Source organism: Chiloscyllium plagiosum, unplaced genomic scaffold, assembly GCF_037043375.1.
Source record: "Chiloscyllium plagiosum isolate Xiang-an unplaced genomic scaffold, Cpla_swu_hap1 HiC_scaffold_13, whole genome shotgun sequence".
Taxonomy (NCBI): domain Eukaryota; kingdom Metazoa; phylum Chordata; class Chondrichthyes; order Orectolobiformes; family Hemiscylliidae; genus Chiloscyllium; species Chiloscyllium plagiosum.
Window position 1 is genome coordinate 84,134,558 of NW_028270151.1, and position 19,690 is coordinate 84,154,247.

The window sequence follows — 19,690 nt, forward strand, 5'->3', positions numbered from 1 at the left end:
TATTATGCAGCGATTACACTTAAAAAGTACTTTGGCTATAAGATGCTGAGAGACACCTTATGGTTGTGCAAAACACTGTATGAATACAAGATTCTTCTGTCCTCTCCTTCCTATGTGTTCCAGTAAAGCTCAATGAAAACATTTGATGAACTTTACAGCCTACCATATTTAACACTAATTTCCTTAACTCTCTATCAATGTTCCTATTTTTGTAGCTTCAGCTGCAGTTATTGATTCTGAGATTTACAACTCCTCTAGACTCTCATTTGTTTCTGTGCTTTTCCCTTTGTCTTGCATCGTCTCATTTTGTCATTTAATTATTCCTGCTTTCCACCTTATTACAGATCACGCACACTACTCTTTCTTTGCCCTGACCTCTCATTGCTTCTATACTTGCAATTATTCCAATTCTGACAAAATCATTGGCACTTGGGATCTTCTGGAACGCTTATCTTTGGCCCCTTCTGTTTCTCATCTACATGCTGCCAGAAGTGATATCATCTGGGAAAATAAAGGATGTCTAATTGCACATGTATGCTGATGATGCTATTCTGTTTCATTACATCTCCAAATAATTTCTAATTTGTCATACAGCTGGTCCAATATAAATTTCCAATGAGCAGAAGTATCCTCCCAGCTACTTATCAGGAAGAACAGAAATCATTGTCCTTGATCTTTACTTGCATCTCTGTTCCTTAGTTACCATTGCTCCAATCCTCAGACTGGTAATTTGCTAACGTCATCAGTTGGATTGTTCGCAATTCTAGCATCTCTTTGACCCCAAATTAAGCTTCCACGAATGCTGCACCATTACGACTGCCTACTTCCATCTCTGCAATATCATCAGGCTTCACCGATGCCTCAGTCCTTCTGCTGCTGAAGCTTTCATCCAAATCTTTGGTACATCTAGATTCTATTGCTTTCCTTCCATCTACCACCCCTCTGTAAACTTGAGCTAATTCAAATTGCCATCCATATCTGAACTGGCACTGGGTCTCGTGCAACCATCAATATGCCTGCTGGTCAGCTGAAGTCTGATTTTAAAATTCACAACCTTGTTTTCAAATCCCTCTCCCCTTGGCTGTTTCTACTTCCAATCTTTTCAGGCACAACTTTGTATTTTGATCTTGGATCGTTGTGTATCATAAAATTTAATTACCCCACTGCTGGTTGCTATGCCTTCAGCTGACTGGGCCGTAAGTCTTAGAATTTCTATGCTTCATCTCTCTCTCTCTCTCTCTCTCTCTCTCTCTCTCTCTCTTCCCCCCCCGTCCCCCCCACTGCTCTCTCTCCCCCTCCCGCTTGGATGGTTCTTCGAACTTACCTCTGTCCAAGAGTTTCCTAATATCTCCTCGTGTTTTGAAATTTAATTATGTTTCCTTTCTCTTGCATTAGGGTGTTTACCATAGGGTGATAAACAAGTTCATAGAATCACAAAATCCCTACACTGTGAAAGCTGGTCATTCACCCCATCGTGTTACACCAACCCTCGGCAGAAAAAAACACCCAGACCCAGTCCTCCCATCTTATCCATGTAACTATGCATTTCCCATGGCTAATCCACCCAACTTTGGATTATGGTAGGAAACATTGTTGAAATATTAACTTAGTTTCTCCATAACTGCTACCTGACCTAAGTATTTACAGTATTTTCTAATTTATTTCAACTTCCCAGTATTTTAGTTTTGTAGCCAGTTATTTATCTCATTTGCAATTTCTGGGAACTCACCCGTGGAAATTGGTTAACGGTGTTTGCCGACATAATAGTGTCTTGGCTTTTAAAATGCCATTCTTTGAAATGAACAGTTTTTGTCACCCATGGTATTTTGTAGATATAGCATTTACTTTGTAAAGTCATAGAATCTTGCAGTGCAAATTTGGCCAATTACTCCAACTGACAACGAACTGTTACATTTCCTGACAATACAGAAACTTGTTTCTTGTTGGAGTCTGGACAGGAAACTTAATTTTTCTGAAGAGATCAGTTACATTGACAATCTGATGACTGATTATCTTGAAAGGTGCAGAATCTCTATCTTATGATCTTAATGTGGAAAATAATTTGTCCTGTATTAGAAATCTGTTCATACTGAATCCCCAAAAGTGTTGTGTATATCGTGAAATGAGTTTAATGACTGCCTCTTGTGCTTTAAGATTCCTTTACCCTGGTATTTTGTAGGGTGGAGTTATGGTCAGGAAGTCTAAAATTCTGTTTCCAAAAATGCTGTGGGGTTTAACTCTTGATTTTAAAAAAAAATAATGATTCTAGTTGAAAGCCAACTTTATTGCCAGACATAGCTATCTGTTAATGGGACAATGTTGCAGCACAGGAGTGGTTGGCTTTAATGGTTTGGGATGGAGAGTGGGATTGATGTGGAGAGAGGTAAGGGTTGAAGATGATCAATGATTGTTGGAAGCGGGATGGGTGTGTTTATCACAGAAGTCTGGAAAGATAATTGAACCATTATTAGAATGAAAACATGCAGACAGTTTAAAATTTCATTGACCTGCCTCCTATAAGTATAGCAGTTGCCCAACTTCTGCTAAGACCAAATATATGTAGGTTCAAGAAGACTGGGTTACCTATTGTGGATATTTAATAGTCATTCTTTTAGCCACACTGACTCTGCTTCTGTTGGGAGGATAAAATCATGTCCTCTGATACTAATTCTGAAGAATTTTCTCTGTTATCAATGTTAGGTTGAATGTTTCTCCCTACATTCTCCTGTCCAATCTGTACTTGTACCTGCGTTGTATTGTTTGTATAACCATTTCCGCCTCACAAGCTGATGATGTGTCCTGGAGAGATTATCCTTGATTTTCAGTCTGCTTATTTGGGGTTCTACTACATGAGCTGCTTTAGGGTTTTTTCATGGTAAGCCATGAAAGAGTACCCTTTCCTAATCATGGGAACAATGAAGCCAGTCTCTTTCAGTTAAGATGGAAAAGAGTGAAGATCAAATCTGTACTAGCCCACTTTGCCTCTGAATTCTCCAATGTGCAGCATGACTGTGATTTCCAGCTTGTGCATTTGTTCCGACTTGTAGTCTATCCATTTCTATTCCATTTGTGTTCCTGATGTAAATGTTTACATACAATGATGCCATATCCAATTTCTTTGCAAATGTTGATGTCTAATGGTTGAATCTAATGGCAAATGTCTGAGCTATTGGTTTGGCTTTCATAATTTTGTCAGACAAATACCGCTGTTAATCTAGGACATTGTGCAGATAACTTCACATTTGAGTTGCTTCTGTTCTGTGGACTTCAGTTGGAAATGAAGATTTTGAATTGTATTGTGGATGCTGCACATTCCGGGATAGGGTCAATACTCAATTTCCAGTTTGCGCTGCATTTGGACACTGATGCACAATAAAAAGAGGAAAGATATTCCTTCCATGAACGCTGCCATCCGACTATATCAGGGATTTGGTGGAGATTGTCTGGGACCTGACTTTGAAATTGTATCCTATCTGAAATATAACTGAAATGCATATTGTGTTTTTTTTATTTCCTATATCAACAATGTTATATGTAGAAACAGCTGTCTCTATTCGAATATACAGTTTTAACTCTAATTTTGTACCTTTTAAAAGGTGAGAGTGTCGGCTATTTCCTCCCACTGGTAATACTCGTGTTCTGTTTTCAATATTGCTATACAACACTCATGATAATTCTGAAAAGGAATAGGCCCATATTGCAAACAATCTGATGTCTTTCTGTGACCAATAATCACCCTAATATTTTTCTTAACGACGTATCTTTCTCCAGTGGTAAGAATAGCAAGAACATTTATTTCCATATAAGTGAGGTAGACTTGAGTTTGTACTTCACTCTTTATCTGTCATATTCCCATATAATGTACTTTGTGATTACTCTCTACTAGGAAACTGAATAGTTTCACTGTGAAACACTGTGAACAATTGTCAGAAACTTAGCTCTGGTGTAGAGAGCATTAGATTCAGGGTGCACTGATTCGCATTCACTTTAAATAAGCACAAGATAAATATACAATAAAATTTGCTTTGCTTTCACTCACTTAACAATGCCACCAATGCAAAAACTTAATTGAGAATACCTCAGCCCTTCTTTACTTACATTCTTATGGCTAGTGGATTGGTTAAATCCATCAAGTAACTGTGGATTTGGTTAGATTAGATTAGATTACTTAGTGTGGAAACTGGCCCTTCGGCCCAGCAAGTCCACACTGATCCTCCAAAGAGCAACCCACCCTTTCCCCTTCATTTACCCCTTCACCTAACACTATGGCAATTTAGCATGACCAGTTCACCTAACCTGCACACTTTTGGACTGTGGGAGGAAAGTGGAGCACCCGGAGGAAACCCACGCAGACACAGGGAGAATGTGCAAACTCCACACAGACACTTGCCTGAGGCGGGTTTGTTTCAAACCCATGCTGAAGAGATGCCAAAGCATAAAGCACAAATGTGTTGTATGACTATCTTGTCCCAGTTGTGCGGTATAGCTCCGTGCAGAACTAGGCTGCCATTCACTCTCTAAAGAAGGCAAAAGAGATCTAAAATGGTACCAGAATTTAGGACTTGAGTGAATATGCAGAGACTAAAATATTTGTCAAGTTTTCCTTAAAAAGCTTATCGAACTTTTCACAGCAATTGAATGTCAACAAGGCTTTGCAGAAGTGATGCTGTAGAAGAAGAAATAGGTAATCTTGGGTTGAAACTCCAACACCACAGCATTCCTTAAGTATTGCACTGAAGTGTTAGCATTGACTAAAACAGAGAAGATTAAGGGGAGATTTAACAGATGTACAAAAGTAGGAAGAATTTTGAAACAATTAAGTAGAAAGTGTTTCCAGTGGCACAATTATTAGAACCTTGACTATCACTTGCAGTTACTTTATGTAAAAAAGAACATAGTTGCATTAGAAGCAGTTCAGAAAAACTTCACTCAACTGATTCCTGGATAAGGACATTATGATAGATTGGACCAGAATCCATTGGAGTATAGAAAAATGAAAAGGTTTTATTGAAACATAAAATCCTGAAGCAAGTTGACAGTGGATGCTGTAAGAAAGTATCCCTTTGTCACTCACCCTGTTGGAGAGACAATGCAGTTTTAAAAATAAGGTGTCTCTCATTTAAGATTAGTATTAAGAGAACTGTTTCCTCATGGTTGAGAGCCTGCAGAACACACTATCCCAGAGAGCGATGGGTCAGGCTCACTGAATATTTAAAATTTATATTTGATCACAGAGCGAGATTCTTGATAAACCAAGGAGTAAAAAGGGCGTGGAGGACAGGCAGGAACATTAATTTGACGCCACAGCTGTTTAGAATATTATCAGTGTTGGCACAGCTGTTTAGAATATTATCAATGGAGGGGTGGCTCAAGAAACGTAGAAGATAGGAGGAGGCCATATGGCCCTTCAAGCCTGTTCTGCAGTTCATCCTGGTCATGGCTGGTTGTCCCACTCAGTAGCATAATCCTACTACCTCCCCATAACCTTTGATCCCATTCACCCCAAGTGCTATATCTAGCTGCCTCTTGAGTACATTGTGTTTTGGAAGCAACAACTTGGTAATGACTTGCACAGGCTCTTTACTCTTTGGATGAGTATTTTGGGCACATTGGGCACACCATCCCTACATTTATCTATCTAATCATGTTGGAATTTCATAAATCTTGAAGCAATTTCACGCCCCCCCCCCCCCCCCCCACCAAAATCATCTGAGCTCCAGCAAAAGCAATCTTAACCAACTCAATCTCTCATACATCAGCCCCACCATCCCTGGAATCAGCCTGGTAAACCTCTTCGCACTCCCTCAACAGGATCCTTTCTCAGGAAAGGGAACCAAAACAGCACACAGTCTTCTAGGTGTGGCTTCACCATGGCATTCCTGCTCCTGTAGTCGAAACTTCTTGCATTGAAGGCCAACATACCATTTGCAGCCTTTACCGTCTGCTGCACCTGTATGCTCACCTTCAGCGACCCAGGACCCTCACCTCTTCCAATTTACAGTCATTCAGGTGGTAATCTGCCGCCTTGTTTTTGCTTCCAAAGTGCATAACCTCACATTTATCCAGCCTATACTTCATCTACCATTGATTTGCCCACTCACCCAACTTGTACATGCTGAAGGATCTCTGCATCCTCTTCAAAGTTCACCCTCCCACCCAATTTGGTATCGTTTGCAAACTTTGAGATGTTACGTTTTATTCCCTCATCCAAATCATGAATATATATTGTGAATAGCTGGGATCTCAGCACAGTTCCCTGTGGGACCCCCTAATTACTGTCTGCCAATTTGAAAAGACCCATTAATTCCTACTTTGTTTCTTCTCTGCCAACCAGTTTTCTATCCATCTCAATACATTTCCCAATCCAGTGCACTTTAATCTTTCATAATAATCTCTTATGTGGGACTTTGTCAAACATTTTCTGAAAGTCCAAATGTGCCACATTGACTGGCTCCCTCTTGTCAAATCTACTAGTTACATCTTCATAGAATTCTAACAAATTTGTCAAAGAATTTTCTGATCTTTGCTCTCCTGACCCAAAAGTGATAAGTACCCTCTCTCTTTCTTACATTTGTATGCACCTATGTAACTAGTCGACTTATATTTAAGATGATTGGCAAAAGAAGGAAAGACATTTTGAAAAATGTATACCACACAACGTGATGTGATTTAGAATGCACAGCATGAAGCAGGTTCATAATAATTTTCTAAATGGAATTAGATAGATGCTCAGTCAATCAGATGTACAAAAGCTGATGTCCAGTGTTATAGATCATAGTCTTCTCTCTTTTTCAGTTTGGTCTTCCTCAAATTGTGGTATGTTTGAGACAGTAGACAGAGGCTATGGGTCAGGAGAGCAAAGTTCAGAAAATTCCTGACTCTGGAAGCTGGACTTGGGAGAAAGTGGTTTGGCTGATCAGATTTTCATTCCAGGGAAATGGAAGTTAATAAACCGGGCTCACTGCATCCTGAACTACTTCAAAGGCAGCCATTGGATGTGTGAAAGGAAGGCCTTGAATTCAGAGACTTGTAAAATGTCCTCAAGCACCCTGCCCTCACCTCATTTATGTTCATAGCCCTATATCAAATAACATTAAAATATTTGGAGCTGTGAGCTGACAGCCACCTCACTGATAACGAAAGACTGTGCACTCAGTCATGATGCATTCATCTCAATGGTAGCTCTCAGGTGGATATAAACAGATGTAGTGAAATGACAGGCTCTGATTTTTTTGTTTAAAATGACAAATTTGTCTATTTCAATAAAATGTAAGAGCTTTGAAGATTGATGGTAACAATGAGTTGATCCACTTTTTAAGCACTTACTCTTACCAGTCTCAGAAGACACTGTACTTCTCCCAGAGGACCAATCCAAATAATTCTGGCAACTTTAGACATTTTTCTCAAAGGTTTAAGACCACAAGCCATGTTTGGACATTCCACTAACAGAAAATGGATCTTTTTGAAGACAGCTGCACTTTTCAATGCATGTCATTTCCTTTGTCTATCCAATATATTTTCTTTTCTTGCTAGATACAGTAAAAGAGTAGGTAAGCAAATTGTTTCCAAATTTTGGCCTAGAATAGAATAGTTGCTGTGCTCTTCCATTTTTTGCCCTCTTGTAATTAACTTTGTTGACTTCCTGACTTTAACATTGCATGTCCAGAACTCATTATCTGGAGAATGGCAGCTAGAAATCTTTGTTGTTGTTATTGGCACTTGTATATTCATTCTTTATGGGTTATGGTTTTCCCTGTGAACAACATAGAAATTATAGAATGCACGCTCTATGAACACCTGAAGAACCTAGCCACCCAAAATAAGACTCTGGTCAAGCTGGTCTCGATATTGGCAAGCACATGACTGGAGAACATCACCATCGGTGCCTTGAACATCATTAATAGTCTTTGTGTACCCTGTACTTGAGTAGAGTACTGTGCATTGGGATAAACCAGAAGTATTTGTACTTGACCTACTGAAATCCAACTGAACACTGTAATGATGTATATTATTGGAACCCTGAAGTTGTATCCAACACCCTGGCTGCTTTGATATTGCACACTACTTCTGTGTTTTTGCTAAGGTGCCATAACCCTCAGGAATGTCCATTAAATCAAGGAAGACAAACATCTCCTGCCATACCAAGACCTTAACAAAGTTCCTCAAGACCTTTTAAGTTTCTTTTTAGTCCCCTTACTCTTGTCTGTGTTCCCTTCTCCAAACCCAGAAGCAATGAAGTTCTAATGCTGCCTTGAGATCAGCTAGCTCAAAGAAGAAAAAGTAGAATTTCAACTGAATGATTCCTTAGACTGAGAAGTACCAAACCTATTTGTTTTAATATTCATTTGACATAAAAGGAATTGAAAGTTTGGAAATCGCATGTTTTGAAATTGCTACTTACATCATCACTTTTTGTTGCTTGCGCAAAAATATTGAGTCAGTCTTCCTCACCTGTGTTTCTTTTTACCAGAATCTGCCTTCTCATTCTGGATTAACTTAGTGAATGCTCTGGGTTGAGATATTTCCCACACTGACATTTGCTGCAGAGCCCAGGGAAATCATTTGATTCCAGCAAGAAGAATGAGGTGTGGAATAGTGAAATTTAGGAAAAAGTAACTGAGTTGGCCATTCACATTGTCTTGTTCAAAGCAAGTTCAGAAGTACTATGCTATCTGGAGGTTATATGTTCCTCTGATCTGTCAGAATATTATAATCTTTGAAAGCTCTTAATTTGGAATGAATGATGGTCCTAAACTTAACAAAGAAAGGGCTTAGGTAGTCTGGCAGTATTGATAATTAATAATAGTCTACAGGACAAATGAAAGTGTTGGCAACAATAGGTAAATATAGAACAAGGGTCATTGATACACTGCAGTTAAGAATAAAAATTCAAGAAAGCTGATTTATCTGTAGTGTAGCTAATGGATCATTCATACTGAATGTAATGACGATGGATTGAAACACAGTATTATGTGTAAGAACGGTAACTGAGTATGCTTTTGCCTTTTAACATGTCTAATGAGTGTGCATTATTTTCCTTGCCTGGTTCTTTACTTGCTGATTTTTTTCTTTTCAATTTTAGAATCGGGTTTGGCAGAGGGATCATCGAGACCTTCGAGCAATCCAGCCTGATTCTGCTTATTATAATGATGTAAGCTTCTCACATCAAGCCTTAGTAAATTCTCTGGACTATTTCAATGTGCTGCTCTCGCTTTGTGACTTGGTTTTGCTGTTTTGATCCCGTTTGTTACTTTAATTTAGTTCCATTTTAGTGGCAAAGATATTTACACTTTTGTATATTAGATGACAGAACTGCTGCATCCATTTGTAATGAACTTTTATTTCATGACTATAGCTCTGCTTGTGTATGTAAACTAAATAAATTATGTTGTAAAAATTAGCCTGATGGCAAATGAATACAAAGGTACTCTAAGTTTACTCAAAGCGAGTAACTCCAAGAAAGAATGAGCTCAGATTAAAAGTACGTCAGGCAGACAGACATGCATCAGGTCATACGTTAAATCAAAACAAGCTTCATTGTCCACTGACAAGGTGCCATAACATCCCTGCTGGCTGAATCTGAGGGACTTGGTACCAGACTAGACTCAGCCAGGTGATTGGGGGATCCATTTGTGAAGAAATTACCTCTTTGACTTCACCCTCATCAACCTATCCATTGCAAATGCACCTGCCCATGATGGTGTTTGTAGGTGTGACCACTGTCCTTGTGGAAAACAAAGGACTGTCTGCAGTGAGGGCATCTTCCATGACGTTGTGGAGCATGACCACTGCACTCAATGGAATAGACTCAAAACAGATCTAGCAGTTTAACACTTGGCAACTATGTAATGTGGGCAGTTAGCAGAATGGAATTCTGCTGCAACTTGTAACCCCTGTGCCCTGTATATCACTTGCTGCCTTGGTTTATTCAATATCGAGTATAGAAGGGCGACTCAGGAGCAGTATCATATGTACCTGACAATGTGGTGTCAATCTGTGAAACTGCAACACGTGTATTCTAAGTAGTGAAGATTATTTGGCATGATCAACCGATCAGATTAAAACTGCAGCACTGCCAGACCCAATTTCTGTTTGTGGTGGACAACTAGCAATGACCCCATCCTCCAGTATTGGAGTGCAAAGGCAAAGCTGAAGCATTTACAACCACCTTCAGCCATTAAATCCCATTAAGCACCTCGGCCACCACCTGTGGCTTTAGATTTCCCAGACCTGTCTTCAATTGCTTCAATTCACTCTGCAGTATCAAAAACTGGAAGAGAATGTTGGCAAAGCAAAGGCTCTCAGCTCCTAACTTGCTACTGCTATTGAGTTGAAGAATTTTTCTCCAAAACCTGCCATGCCTATAGCCACACTGTTTAAGTATATCTGTCTGATAAAGTGGGAAACTGTCCAGTTATGACCTATGTTTCCTTTGATTTTCCTTTCTTCTGTGCTGACCTCTAAGGCCTGTGTGCAGTGGTGACTTCCGAAACCAAAAGTTAATGCATTGGCATACCAATTGGTATGCATGGAACCTTGGAGCAGCTGTGTGGCTGCACAGCTTACAGGGAACACTGGTTATCACCTTCCATAAAATGCAGGACACATCCGACCAGCCAATTTCCATTAATGGAATGGCCATTGACAATGCTATTACTTGCTCACCAATGAGCTGCATAACAAAATTTGGTTTGGATTTGGCCAGGAGCCAAATGCTGCAAAGATCATGACAGTTTGGTCCAAGCTTGGACAAGGAAGATATTTGGGTTGGAATGTTGCAGTGAAATGAGGAGCTGTCCTCTAGCTGAGGTTATACCTAATATGGTGGAAGATGCAGGTTTCAGGTCTGTCATCTCAGTGTTGGACATTGGTACAAGACTCCTTCAAAGAAGTGTTCTAGATTTAATTCGCTCAATGTTTGGATGGTTTTTAGTTCTATTTGTAACTCGTCAAATAATTTTGCAAGACCAAGATACTACTCAGAAATAGACTAATGAGTGGCAAATAGCATTCGTGTCACACAATGTCTGCTAATGAGAATCTTGCCACCGCCCCTTGAAATCCAGTGGCAGTGGCATTGTCGACTCTCCCACCATCAACCAATGTCTTCACTGATCTATCCACACACATCTTGTGGATACTAACAGAAGGTCAGAAGTTAGATAGTCTACAGCGAGTGATTTGCTTTCTGATTCCCTGAAAGCTGTCCACCATGCCCAAGATAATTGGGAGTATGATGGTATGTCAATTTGCTTGGATGAGTGTAGCTCGAATGATACTGAAAAAGCTTGATGCAATTCAGCCTGCTGATTGGCACCCCATCCACTACTTTGAACATTCACTCCTGCCATTGGTGTACTCTGGTTGCAATGTGAACTAACACACTGCTGCAATTGGCTAAGACTTCTTCAATAGTACTTGTCAAACCTGCAAGCTTTAGCACTAAGAAGGAGGACGGCATGCACATGGGAGCACCGCCACTTACAAGTTCCTGTTAAGGTCTGACACCATCCTGACTTGAAAGTATGTAATAGTCCCTTTATTTTTGCTGGATCAAAATCCTAGAGCTCTGTTGCTAGTGGCATTGTGCATGTACTTACACCCCAAGTACTACAGTGATTCAAGAAAATGGTGCACCATGACCACTTTAAGGATGTATAAATGAATGCTGGCCTTGTAGGTACTTTCCCCATCCTCTAAATTATCAGGAAAAGACTGAAGAAAAGTAGAGTCTCTGGACGTATCTGAGAGTTCAGAAGGAAAGCTATACTTGGCTTCTAATTATCTCGGGAGCAAACAAATGAGATACAATCATCATTTTCTTAGAAAGACGCGTGAAGAGAAAATTAGAGAATTTCTGTGATTTCTTCAGGAACTAATCTAACGTGAAAGAGTTTCTCAGCATGAACAGCCTCCCATAGTTTACAATCACTAAAGAATCAAAAATAGAACATTTTTAAAACATTGAACTAAATAATACACTGTTTGAGCCGTCTTGATTCTGAACAACTTGGCTTTCTTGTGGGTTTGTTTTTACATTTTTTGGTTCTAATGTTGTCTTTGCTATTTGCTGGTTTTGTTTAGTTACACAGGCAGTGATAGTTTTACTTTTTCTGATGTTTTCCAGTTGGTCCCACCAATGGGAATGCTGCAGAATCCTATGAATGCTGTGACAACAAAATTTGTAAGAACGTCAACCAATAAAGTGAAATGTCCCGTGTTTGTTGTCAGGGTAAGTACGCACAATAATTTGGATTAGAGTTTAAGTAGGTAATATATTGTGAACCCTTTTAGATTTTGACAAACTGTTTTAATAAACTGGAATTAAACAGCTATTTCAGAACCCATCAACTGTAATCAAAGGGTAGGTTAGTTTAGTTGGCTGGGTGGCTGGCTTGCAATGGAAAGTGATGCCAAGTGTGGGTTTAGTTCCCATACCAGTTGAGGTTATCATGAACACCTCAGCCTCACTTGTAGCATGGTAACCCTTGGTTTAAACTCACCATCAGTGACCTCTGTCTTAGGAGAGACAGCTCCATGGTTCTAAGAACTATGGCAACTTCACCAATTGCAATCCTCACTATTTGGTACTAGGAAACATTTGTTGATCAAAGCACTGTTGTTACTGTATAGTGAAGGGATTGTAGACTTTTAATTAAACTAATTTATATACACTGATTCAAAAATATTGCAATGGAGCTGGTACACAATATTGGCAATGTGAAGAATGATGGAATAAACTCTATTCCATTCAGTTTTCCCTCTAACATAAAAGGATTTTAATTAAAATCCTTTTATCACTTCTCATTACCCCAAAGTTTACCTCAAAACTACCAAATAAAACCCCAAAGAACTGTAGGTGCTGGAAATCTGAAGCAAAAACAGAAATTGCTGGGAAAACTCAACAGGCCTGGCAGTACTTGTGAGAGAAAGCAGTATTAACATTTCAGGTCCGATCTTGTTCTAATTCTATTCATGAAAGTTTCTTCAAAATCATTGAAGTTTGAACAGCAGGAATTCTATTCCATTTCAAGTTACAGAATGTACTGTCATCGGAGTTCTTTGCATTCTGATTTCAATAACATGAGCAAAACAAACTTCACTTTCAAACTGGCTGGTTAGCTGCCATTTTCAATTCAAACCACCACAAAAATGCAGTAGCTGTGTAAAGCCCTTTTCTGATAGGTTTGCTTTACTCAAGGGATTGATTTTAGTGTTTGAGTTGAAGCACCTTTTGTAGTCATGAGGATGCTTCATAAATTTTAAAGAGTTGTGTAATGATACAAGATTTCCTTTCTGTACAACTCAACCTCAACTCAATCTCAAACATATGTAGATACTACCAAAAGTAATACTTAGCCTTATTAAAAGTTACATGTACAAAATATGTTTGTTTTCCTTGAACTGCAGTGCCTGCTCCAGTTAATGCAATGTATTAGAGAGAAGACTGTAAGATATATTTGTTGCAGTGTTGCATAAACAGTGTTACTTTCTGAATATATGAATAAATGTTTTCATTTTGTGTTTAGTGGACTCCTGAAGGAAGGCGGTTAGTCACTGGAGCTTCGAGTGGTGAATTTACTCTCTGGAATGGGCTCACATTTAATTTTGAAACTATTTTGCAGGTATGAGAGTTTCCAACTCAGTGCCATATGAGGTGGGACAGGGTAGAGGAGTGTCAAGTAGAGAGAATGTACTTTAGCTTGCTCTAGCAATGGAGAACAGTGTCGTAGAGCTCAGTGTTCATGTTCTAGTGATACATTTCTAACAGCAAAACTGATGTTATGAAGGTAGCATTTTCTTGCTTCAGGAGAAATCCACTGATGCTATGCAATTGGATATTTGGGCTGTTTTGTTCAATAATAACAGAAGCATTTCTCTTGGTACAGTGCTGACATGAGCATTGTAATTTTTTTGCATTTTCTGAAGTTTCTGTCCACATTGATCTCAAGCTTGTCATGTTTCCTGACCACTTGGTTAAGCAATTTAAGTCAAATCTTTTGTGAAGACCACTAAATTCAGTTCCAAACCATTTATGCAAGCAAGACAGGGAGGCCTCATTTCAAATTTTCCTGCAGCTCTTTGAATATCTTGCTGCAATCCTGGATGGTTCAAGCTGAGGTTGAGTGCCTGCTGCCTGGAGCCATACACTTTACCTTGAGAGGTGCATTTTTCTTGTAGGTTTACACGGTTGACTGGGTGTACTCTTCAAACATTTCCTGCTCCTATAGTAATAATTACAAGCAGTTCTTATGGGCTACAGTGATCACAGTCAACTGGGATTTAGTCTCACAGTCCCAAAAGGAGATCCATGAGTCTTGTTGTATTCTTCTACTCAGTTGACTTGCAAACAGTTCCACAATATGTAATGCTACATGCTGAGTTCTGGAAGTGTTCTGTAGTAATGTTTTATCTTTTCCTGTTTTATTTCAATGTATTTTACCTCTTGGGCCACATGTTAGACAAAATGTTGTTTTAAAACAGAGTTGTTAGGGTTTCTGTCTCAATTCTCTTTTGAGATTCATTTAATTGTACAATCTCATCTCATCTTGTTCCTGTCACCAATTATTGAATATCACATTGACTAACTTCAGCATCAATTCTGCCTCACCATTTAACTGCTCCTTCACCATATCTTTGTTTTCAGATGTGTAAATGCTTTACAAAACATCAGATCAGAGAAAAACTAATAAACTGTCCCCTGACTACCTATATGTGTAGGATTATCTCAACACTGTTAAATCAGCAAAGCTCTTCAACAGTGATTGATTATCTTTCTTGCTCCTTTCTTTTCCAGCACTACTCCACCTTGATTCCTTTAGTTTAAGTCTCTCGTTTCATATACCACTTTTAAGATTTTTCATGTAGTTTTCAGAGACTCAGCCTCAGTTGGTCGACTTTTCATGGTGATGTTCAGTTAGTCCATTTCATATGTTAAGTGAACTTAAGTGAACATACACCTGTACTGTATAAAGTCAGAAGCTTAGAGATTCCCAAACTGTTATTAGGATTTTATGTCATTGATGCTATGATTCGTTTCTCTTAACATGTAGTGACTGCATAAGATATTGGCATTCTCACAATGTGCTGTTGCACCTTTGCTACTGCTGATGTTTGATTAGCCAGTTCTACCATGATGGCTTTTGACACTGGATGGAGGTGTCCTTTCTATCAGGAGCAGCAGCCTGATTAACCTCTCCAGTTGAAGTATTTGCTGAGATGGGTCATGTGCAAAATCTTTGGGAGGCAACTGAGGGACTTAACATATGTCGACTTCATTGTGTTCTGCAACCATTGTGATTCATTTTCCTGGAATAATAGGTGCTAGGCCTACACAAATATTCCCAACCACAAGCATCTGAACTAATAGCATTTTTGAAAAAAAAACTTTGTGGATGAGATATTCATGTGAAGTGAAAATACACATGGAGTAACTGAGAATTTGTTTTTACCTTAACAGGCTCATGACAGTCCAGTTAGAGCCATGACTTGGTCTCATAATGACATGTGGATGCTGACAGCTGACCATGGTGGATATGTGAAGTATTGGCAGTCCAACATGAACAATGTGAAGATGTTCCAAGCTCACAAGGAGGCGATTAGAGAGGCCAGGTGGATTAATGCTATGCAGTTTTCCATAGGGATTGGTATAATTATATTGTCATTTCAGTGTATTCTAGGTGAAGTTGTGCATGGTTTATATGACACCCTGGGAGATATGCTTCACGTTTTATGCTCAATATTTTCACTTGTTTTCTCTTTTACACAAAGTGCCACATTGTCTGCTCTAGATCTATGGTGTGGTATTGATACATTGCCAATTTTGAGAAATGTGGATGTTGACCGTATGCTGTACTGCTCAGAGATTTGCTGCAGTGCTGATGTATACAAGTATTCCTTTTATGAGTTCTTTGTAAAGCAAGATTTTACATTTTTAAATAAAGTATTTCCTTTTTTCTCCTAAAACTGAATAAAGCTTAAAACTTCAGAAATAAAGCCAGTTTCAACAGCGAAGTAAAATGGTCAGCGAAATCCCAATGGTGGTGATCTGTGCAGGCACTAAAAATAAATACTAGATCACCGACATTCAGCTACATCCAGTGGCAAACAAGATTGAAGAACTTCAAAAGAAATTAAATTTTAAACCATTTTAATACTTCCAACATCAAAATTGTAAAATAAAATGGTGGGTTTTACAGATTGTAAGTTTGCTTATCGCGTTCTTTGAATTCATTTGCAAGGAGAACCGTACAAAAAAAATTTAAATTTATCCCATTTCATCTGGGTTTCTATTACATCAAGAAAACGATGTCACTTTTTTTTCCCCATTATTGTGACTGACTACATTGTAGTATTAGATCATTCTAAAGCCTTTCCATTTTGAAAATGGAGCCAAAATAATCCACTTAGCAGAGGGGAGGTGTTTCCCATTGCTCCTAGAAATGGGTTTTGTTTCAAACTGTTCTTTAATGTCTGTAGTGTCAGGTTAATGCCATTCTTTGCCCAAAACTCTGCTTATTGGGCTGTGGTGTTTGGCACAGCAGACCTGAGACAGCAAATGAGATTAAATAGCCAGCAAAGATATCAGTAAACTAGCAGCAGCATACATCACAGTTACTTAAGATGTCAAAAGACGTTTTAGAGTACACGTGCAACACTTGAAGTGTTTGCATCAAGTGTGGTTAAATGAGCTACACCATTTGAATGTCAAATACTTGCAATGTGACACTTGCACCTTTAGATTTCGCATTTGCAGATATCTTTTACTTCTCAGGTCAAAAAAAAAGCATTGTTTAAACCAGGCTACTGTAGCTACTGAATTTTTGAAGGACATATCACATTATTTTACAGATAAATTTGGACTGTGAAATCCGGTGGTCACTTTCCCTTTGCCCATCTTGTTCCCCAATGCCATTTCTGCAATCCAGCGTATAATATTAGTTTACAAATTCCCTCTTTTTCCCTGCTTATGTGAATGATATAACTTGAGGTTAATGTTTTGTATAAAGTGCTTGTAGGAAATGTTAAATAGAAAAAATACATGGAGCTATTTAACATTACTACCATTCAGAATAGCGTTTGCACATGGACTCCAAGGAGTATGTACTATGCTGCCATGCCATCCTTTCTGTGACACAGGCGTAGTTTCTTCATCTCTTTGATAACATCAGTGTATGCACTTTCATTGGAGCTACAGACGGTCAGCACTTAAGTCTTCTCTATTTAGTACAGTGGAACCTCAATTACAGGTATACCCATATAAGACACTCATTTATACCCATTTATAATTTCATGGGAATCCTAATGTAGTAATGTACCATTTCGTGGTGATGACATCGTGAAATGCTCTCAAATGGAGTTTTCACAACTTCTGGATCCAAAAGACTTAAGTGGGTACTGTAAGACTGGTACTGGTTAGAACATGTTATTCTAACAATATACTTTGAGCTCTGTAGGCACAATGTGAGTTGCAACTTTGTGTCTGGAGCTCAGGGAGGTTCGGCACTTTGTGTCTGGGATCCCATTAGGGTCAGGCCATTGGATCTAGGAGCTCAGCTGGAGTTGAGGTGTTTATTTCATGGTACTTGGGTTTAAGTACCAAGTTTTGGGTCTGTCCTGTGCACGCAATTAATTTTGATTAATCTAAATAAATCCAGTGCAAGTTTAAAACTTGGTGTCATGGGCCCTTGTGGTGCAGTGGTAGTGTCCCCTATCCTTCTGAGCCCAAATGTCTGGGATCAAGTCCCACCTCCTCCAGAGGTGTGTTATAACACTTCTGAACAGGTTGATTAAAGATAGCTGAAACTTGACATCAAGCTAAGTATAAGGGAACTTGCAATTGTCTGCCAATTTCTTATTTCCTGTGGGGGTGCATCCTATTCCACTTTTGGCAGATAATTGAGATTCCAACGTAAAGCATTGTGGTTCTAGTTAACTTCTGGAGTCCATTTGTACAGAACGCTTATGTGAGGGTGCTCCAGATTGGGCTCCATTCGGCTCCTGTTAAATGCTGACCTCTTTTCCCCTACTGTGTGTCTTCATGTAACAGTTTCTCACCTACGGATAATAAATTTGCCACATGTTCTGACGACGGCACAGTTCGAATCTGGGACTTTCTTCGATGTCACGAGGAACGCATTCTTCGAGGTATGTAAAGAAAACTATGCTGTGTACTGGGTCTAGCAATTTAAATGAGTATGTACAGCCAAAATTGTCAAAGATCCAGCACAACACTTACTAAATAGGCTGAGAAAATTAGTCAACTTTCTGTTTAAAACCCCATTTCCCCCCTCCTGCCAGGAGATATGTGCAAAGACATGTGTACTGTTAATACATCCCTCACACATTACTCATTCTTAACTCTGCAAAACCTCTTCAGTGCCACTTCCTCCTGTCTCTCATATCATGTGTTCTCTCATTTGAGGTATTGGGATGATTACATTCTTGTAGTGTGTGTTGCAAGCGGTGAACTGTGTGACTAAGATGGTTTTGTAGTTTTGGAGATCACCATTTAAAATGCCTATCAGCCTGCTCCCAAAAACTCTCCCAAAATGACTAAGTCTTCCTACTTAAGTGCAGGTACAATATACATGGCGATACAACATCACATGGAATACATGAATTAGCCATTTGGATACAGAACAGGCTCGAAGTTAGAAGACAGAGGGTGGTGATAGTGGGTTGTTTTTCAGACTGGAGGTCTGTGACTAGTGGAGTGCCACAGAGATCCATACTGGGTCCACTACTTTTCATCATTTATATGAATGATTTTGATATGAACATAGAAGGTATCGTTAGTAAGTTTGCAAATGACACCAAAATTGGAGGTGTAGTGGACAGCGAAGAAGGTTACCTCAGATTACAATGGGATCTTGATCAGGTGGGCCAGTGGGCTGAGGACTGGCAAATGAGGTTTAATTTAGATAAATGTGAGGTGCTGCATTTTAGTAAAGCAAATCTTAGCAGGACTTGCACATTTAACGGTAAGGTCCTAGGGAGTATTGCTAAGTGCAGGTTCATAGCTCCTTGAATGTAGAGTAGCAGTTAATAGGATAGTGAAGAAGGCGTTTGGTATGCTTTCCTTTATTGGTCAGAACATTGAGTATAGGATCTGGGAGGTCATGTTGCGGCTGTACATGATGTTGGTTAGGCCATTTTGGAATATTGTGTGCAATTCTTGTTGTTGTGAAACTTGAAAGGGTTCAGAAAAGATTTACAAGAATGTTGCCAGGGTTGGAGGATTTGAGCTATAGGGAGAGGCTGAATAGGCTGGGACTGTTTTCCCTGGAGCGTTGAAGGCTGAGGGGTGACTTCATAGAGGTTTATAAAATCACGAGGGGCATGGATAGGATAAATAAACAAAGTCTTTTCCCCAGAGTAGGGGGGAGTCCAGAACTAGAGGGCATAGGTTTAGGGTGAGAGGGGAAAGATATGAAAGGGACCTAAGGGGCAACCTTTTCACTCAGAGGGTGGTGCGTGTATGGAATGAGCTGCCAGAGGAAGTGGTGGAGGCTGGTACAATTACAACATTTAAGAGGCATTTGGATGGGTATATGAATAGGAAGGGTTGGAGGGATATGGACCAAATGCTGGCAACTGGGACTAGATTAGGTTGGGATATCTGGTTAGCATGGATGAGTTGGACTGAAGGATCTGATTCCGTGCTGTACGTCTCTATGATTTTATCATT

General features: G+C 39.3%; 1 protein-coding gene across 1 annotated transcript in view; it reads left to right on the top strand.

Moving 5' to 3' along the window:
- Positions 1-19,690, top strand: part of wdr33 (WD repeat domain 33) — a 105,926-nt gene that overhangs the window by 32,381 nt on the left and 53,855 nt on the right. Inside the window, exons 3-7 of the mRNA XM_043701765.2 lie at positions 9,083-9,151; positions 12,128-12,232; positions 13,530-13,625; positions 15,461-15,612; positions 18,050-18,147. Coding sequence (XP_043557700.1) covers positions 9,083-9,151; positions 12,128-12,232; positions 13,530-13,625; positions 15,461-15,612; positions 18,050-18,147 — 520 coding nt within the window. The remainder of the gene's footprint in view (positions 1-9,082; positions 9,152-12,127; positions 12,233-13,529; positions 13,626-15,460; positions 15,613-18,049; positions 18,148-19,690) is intronic.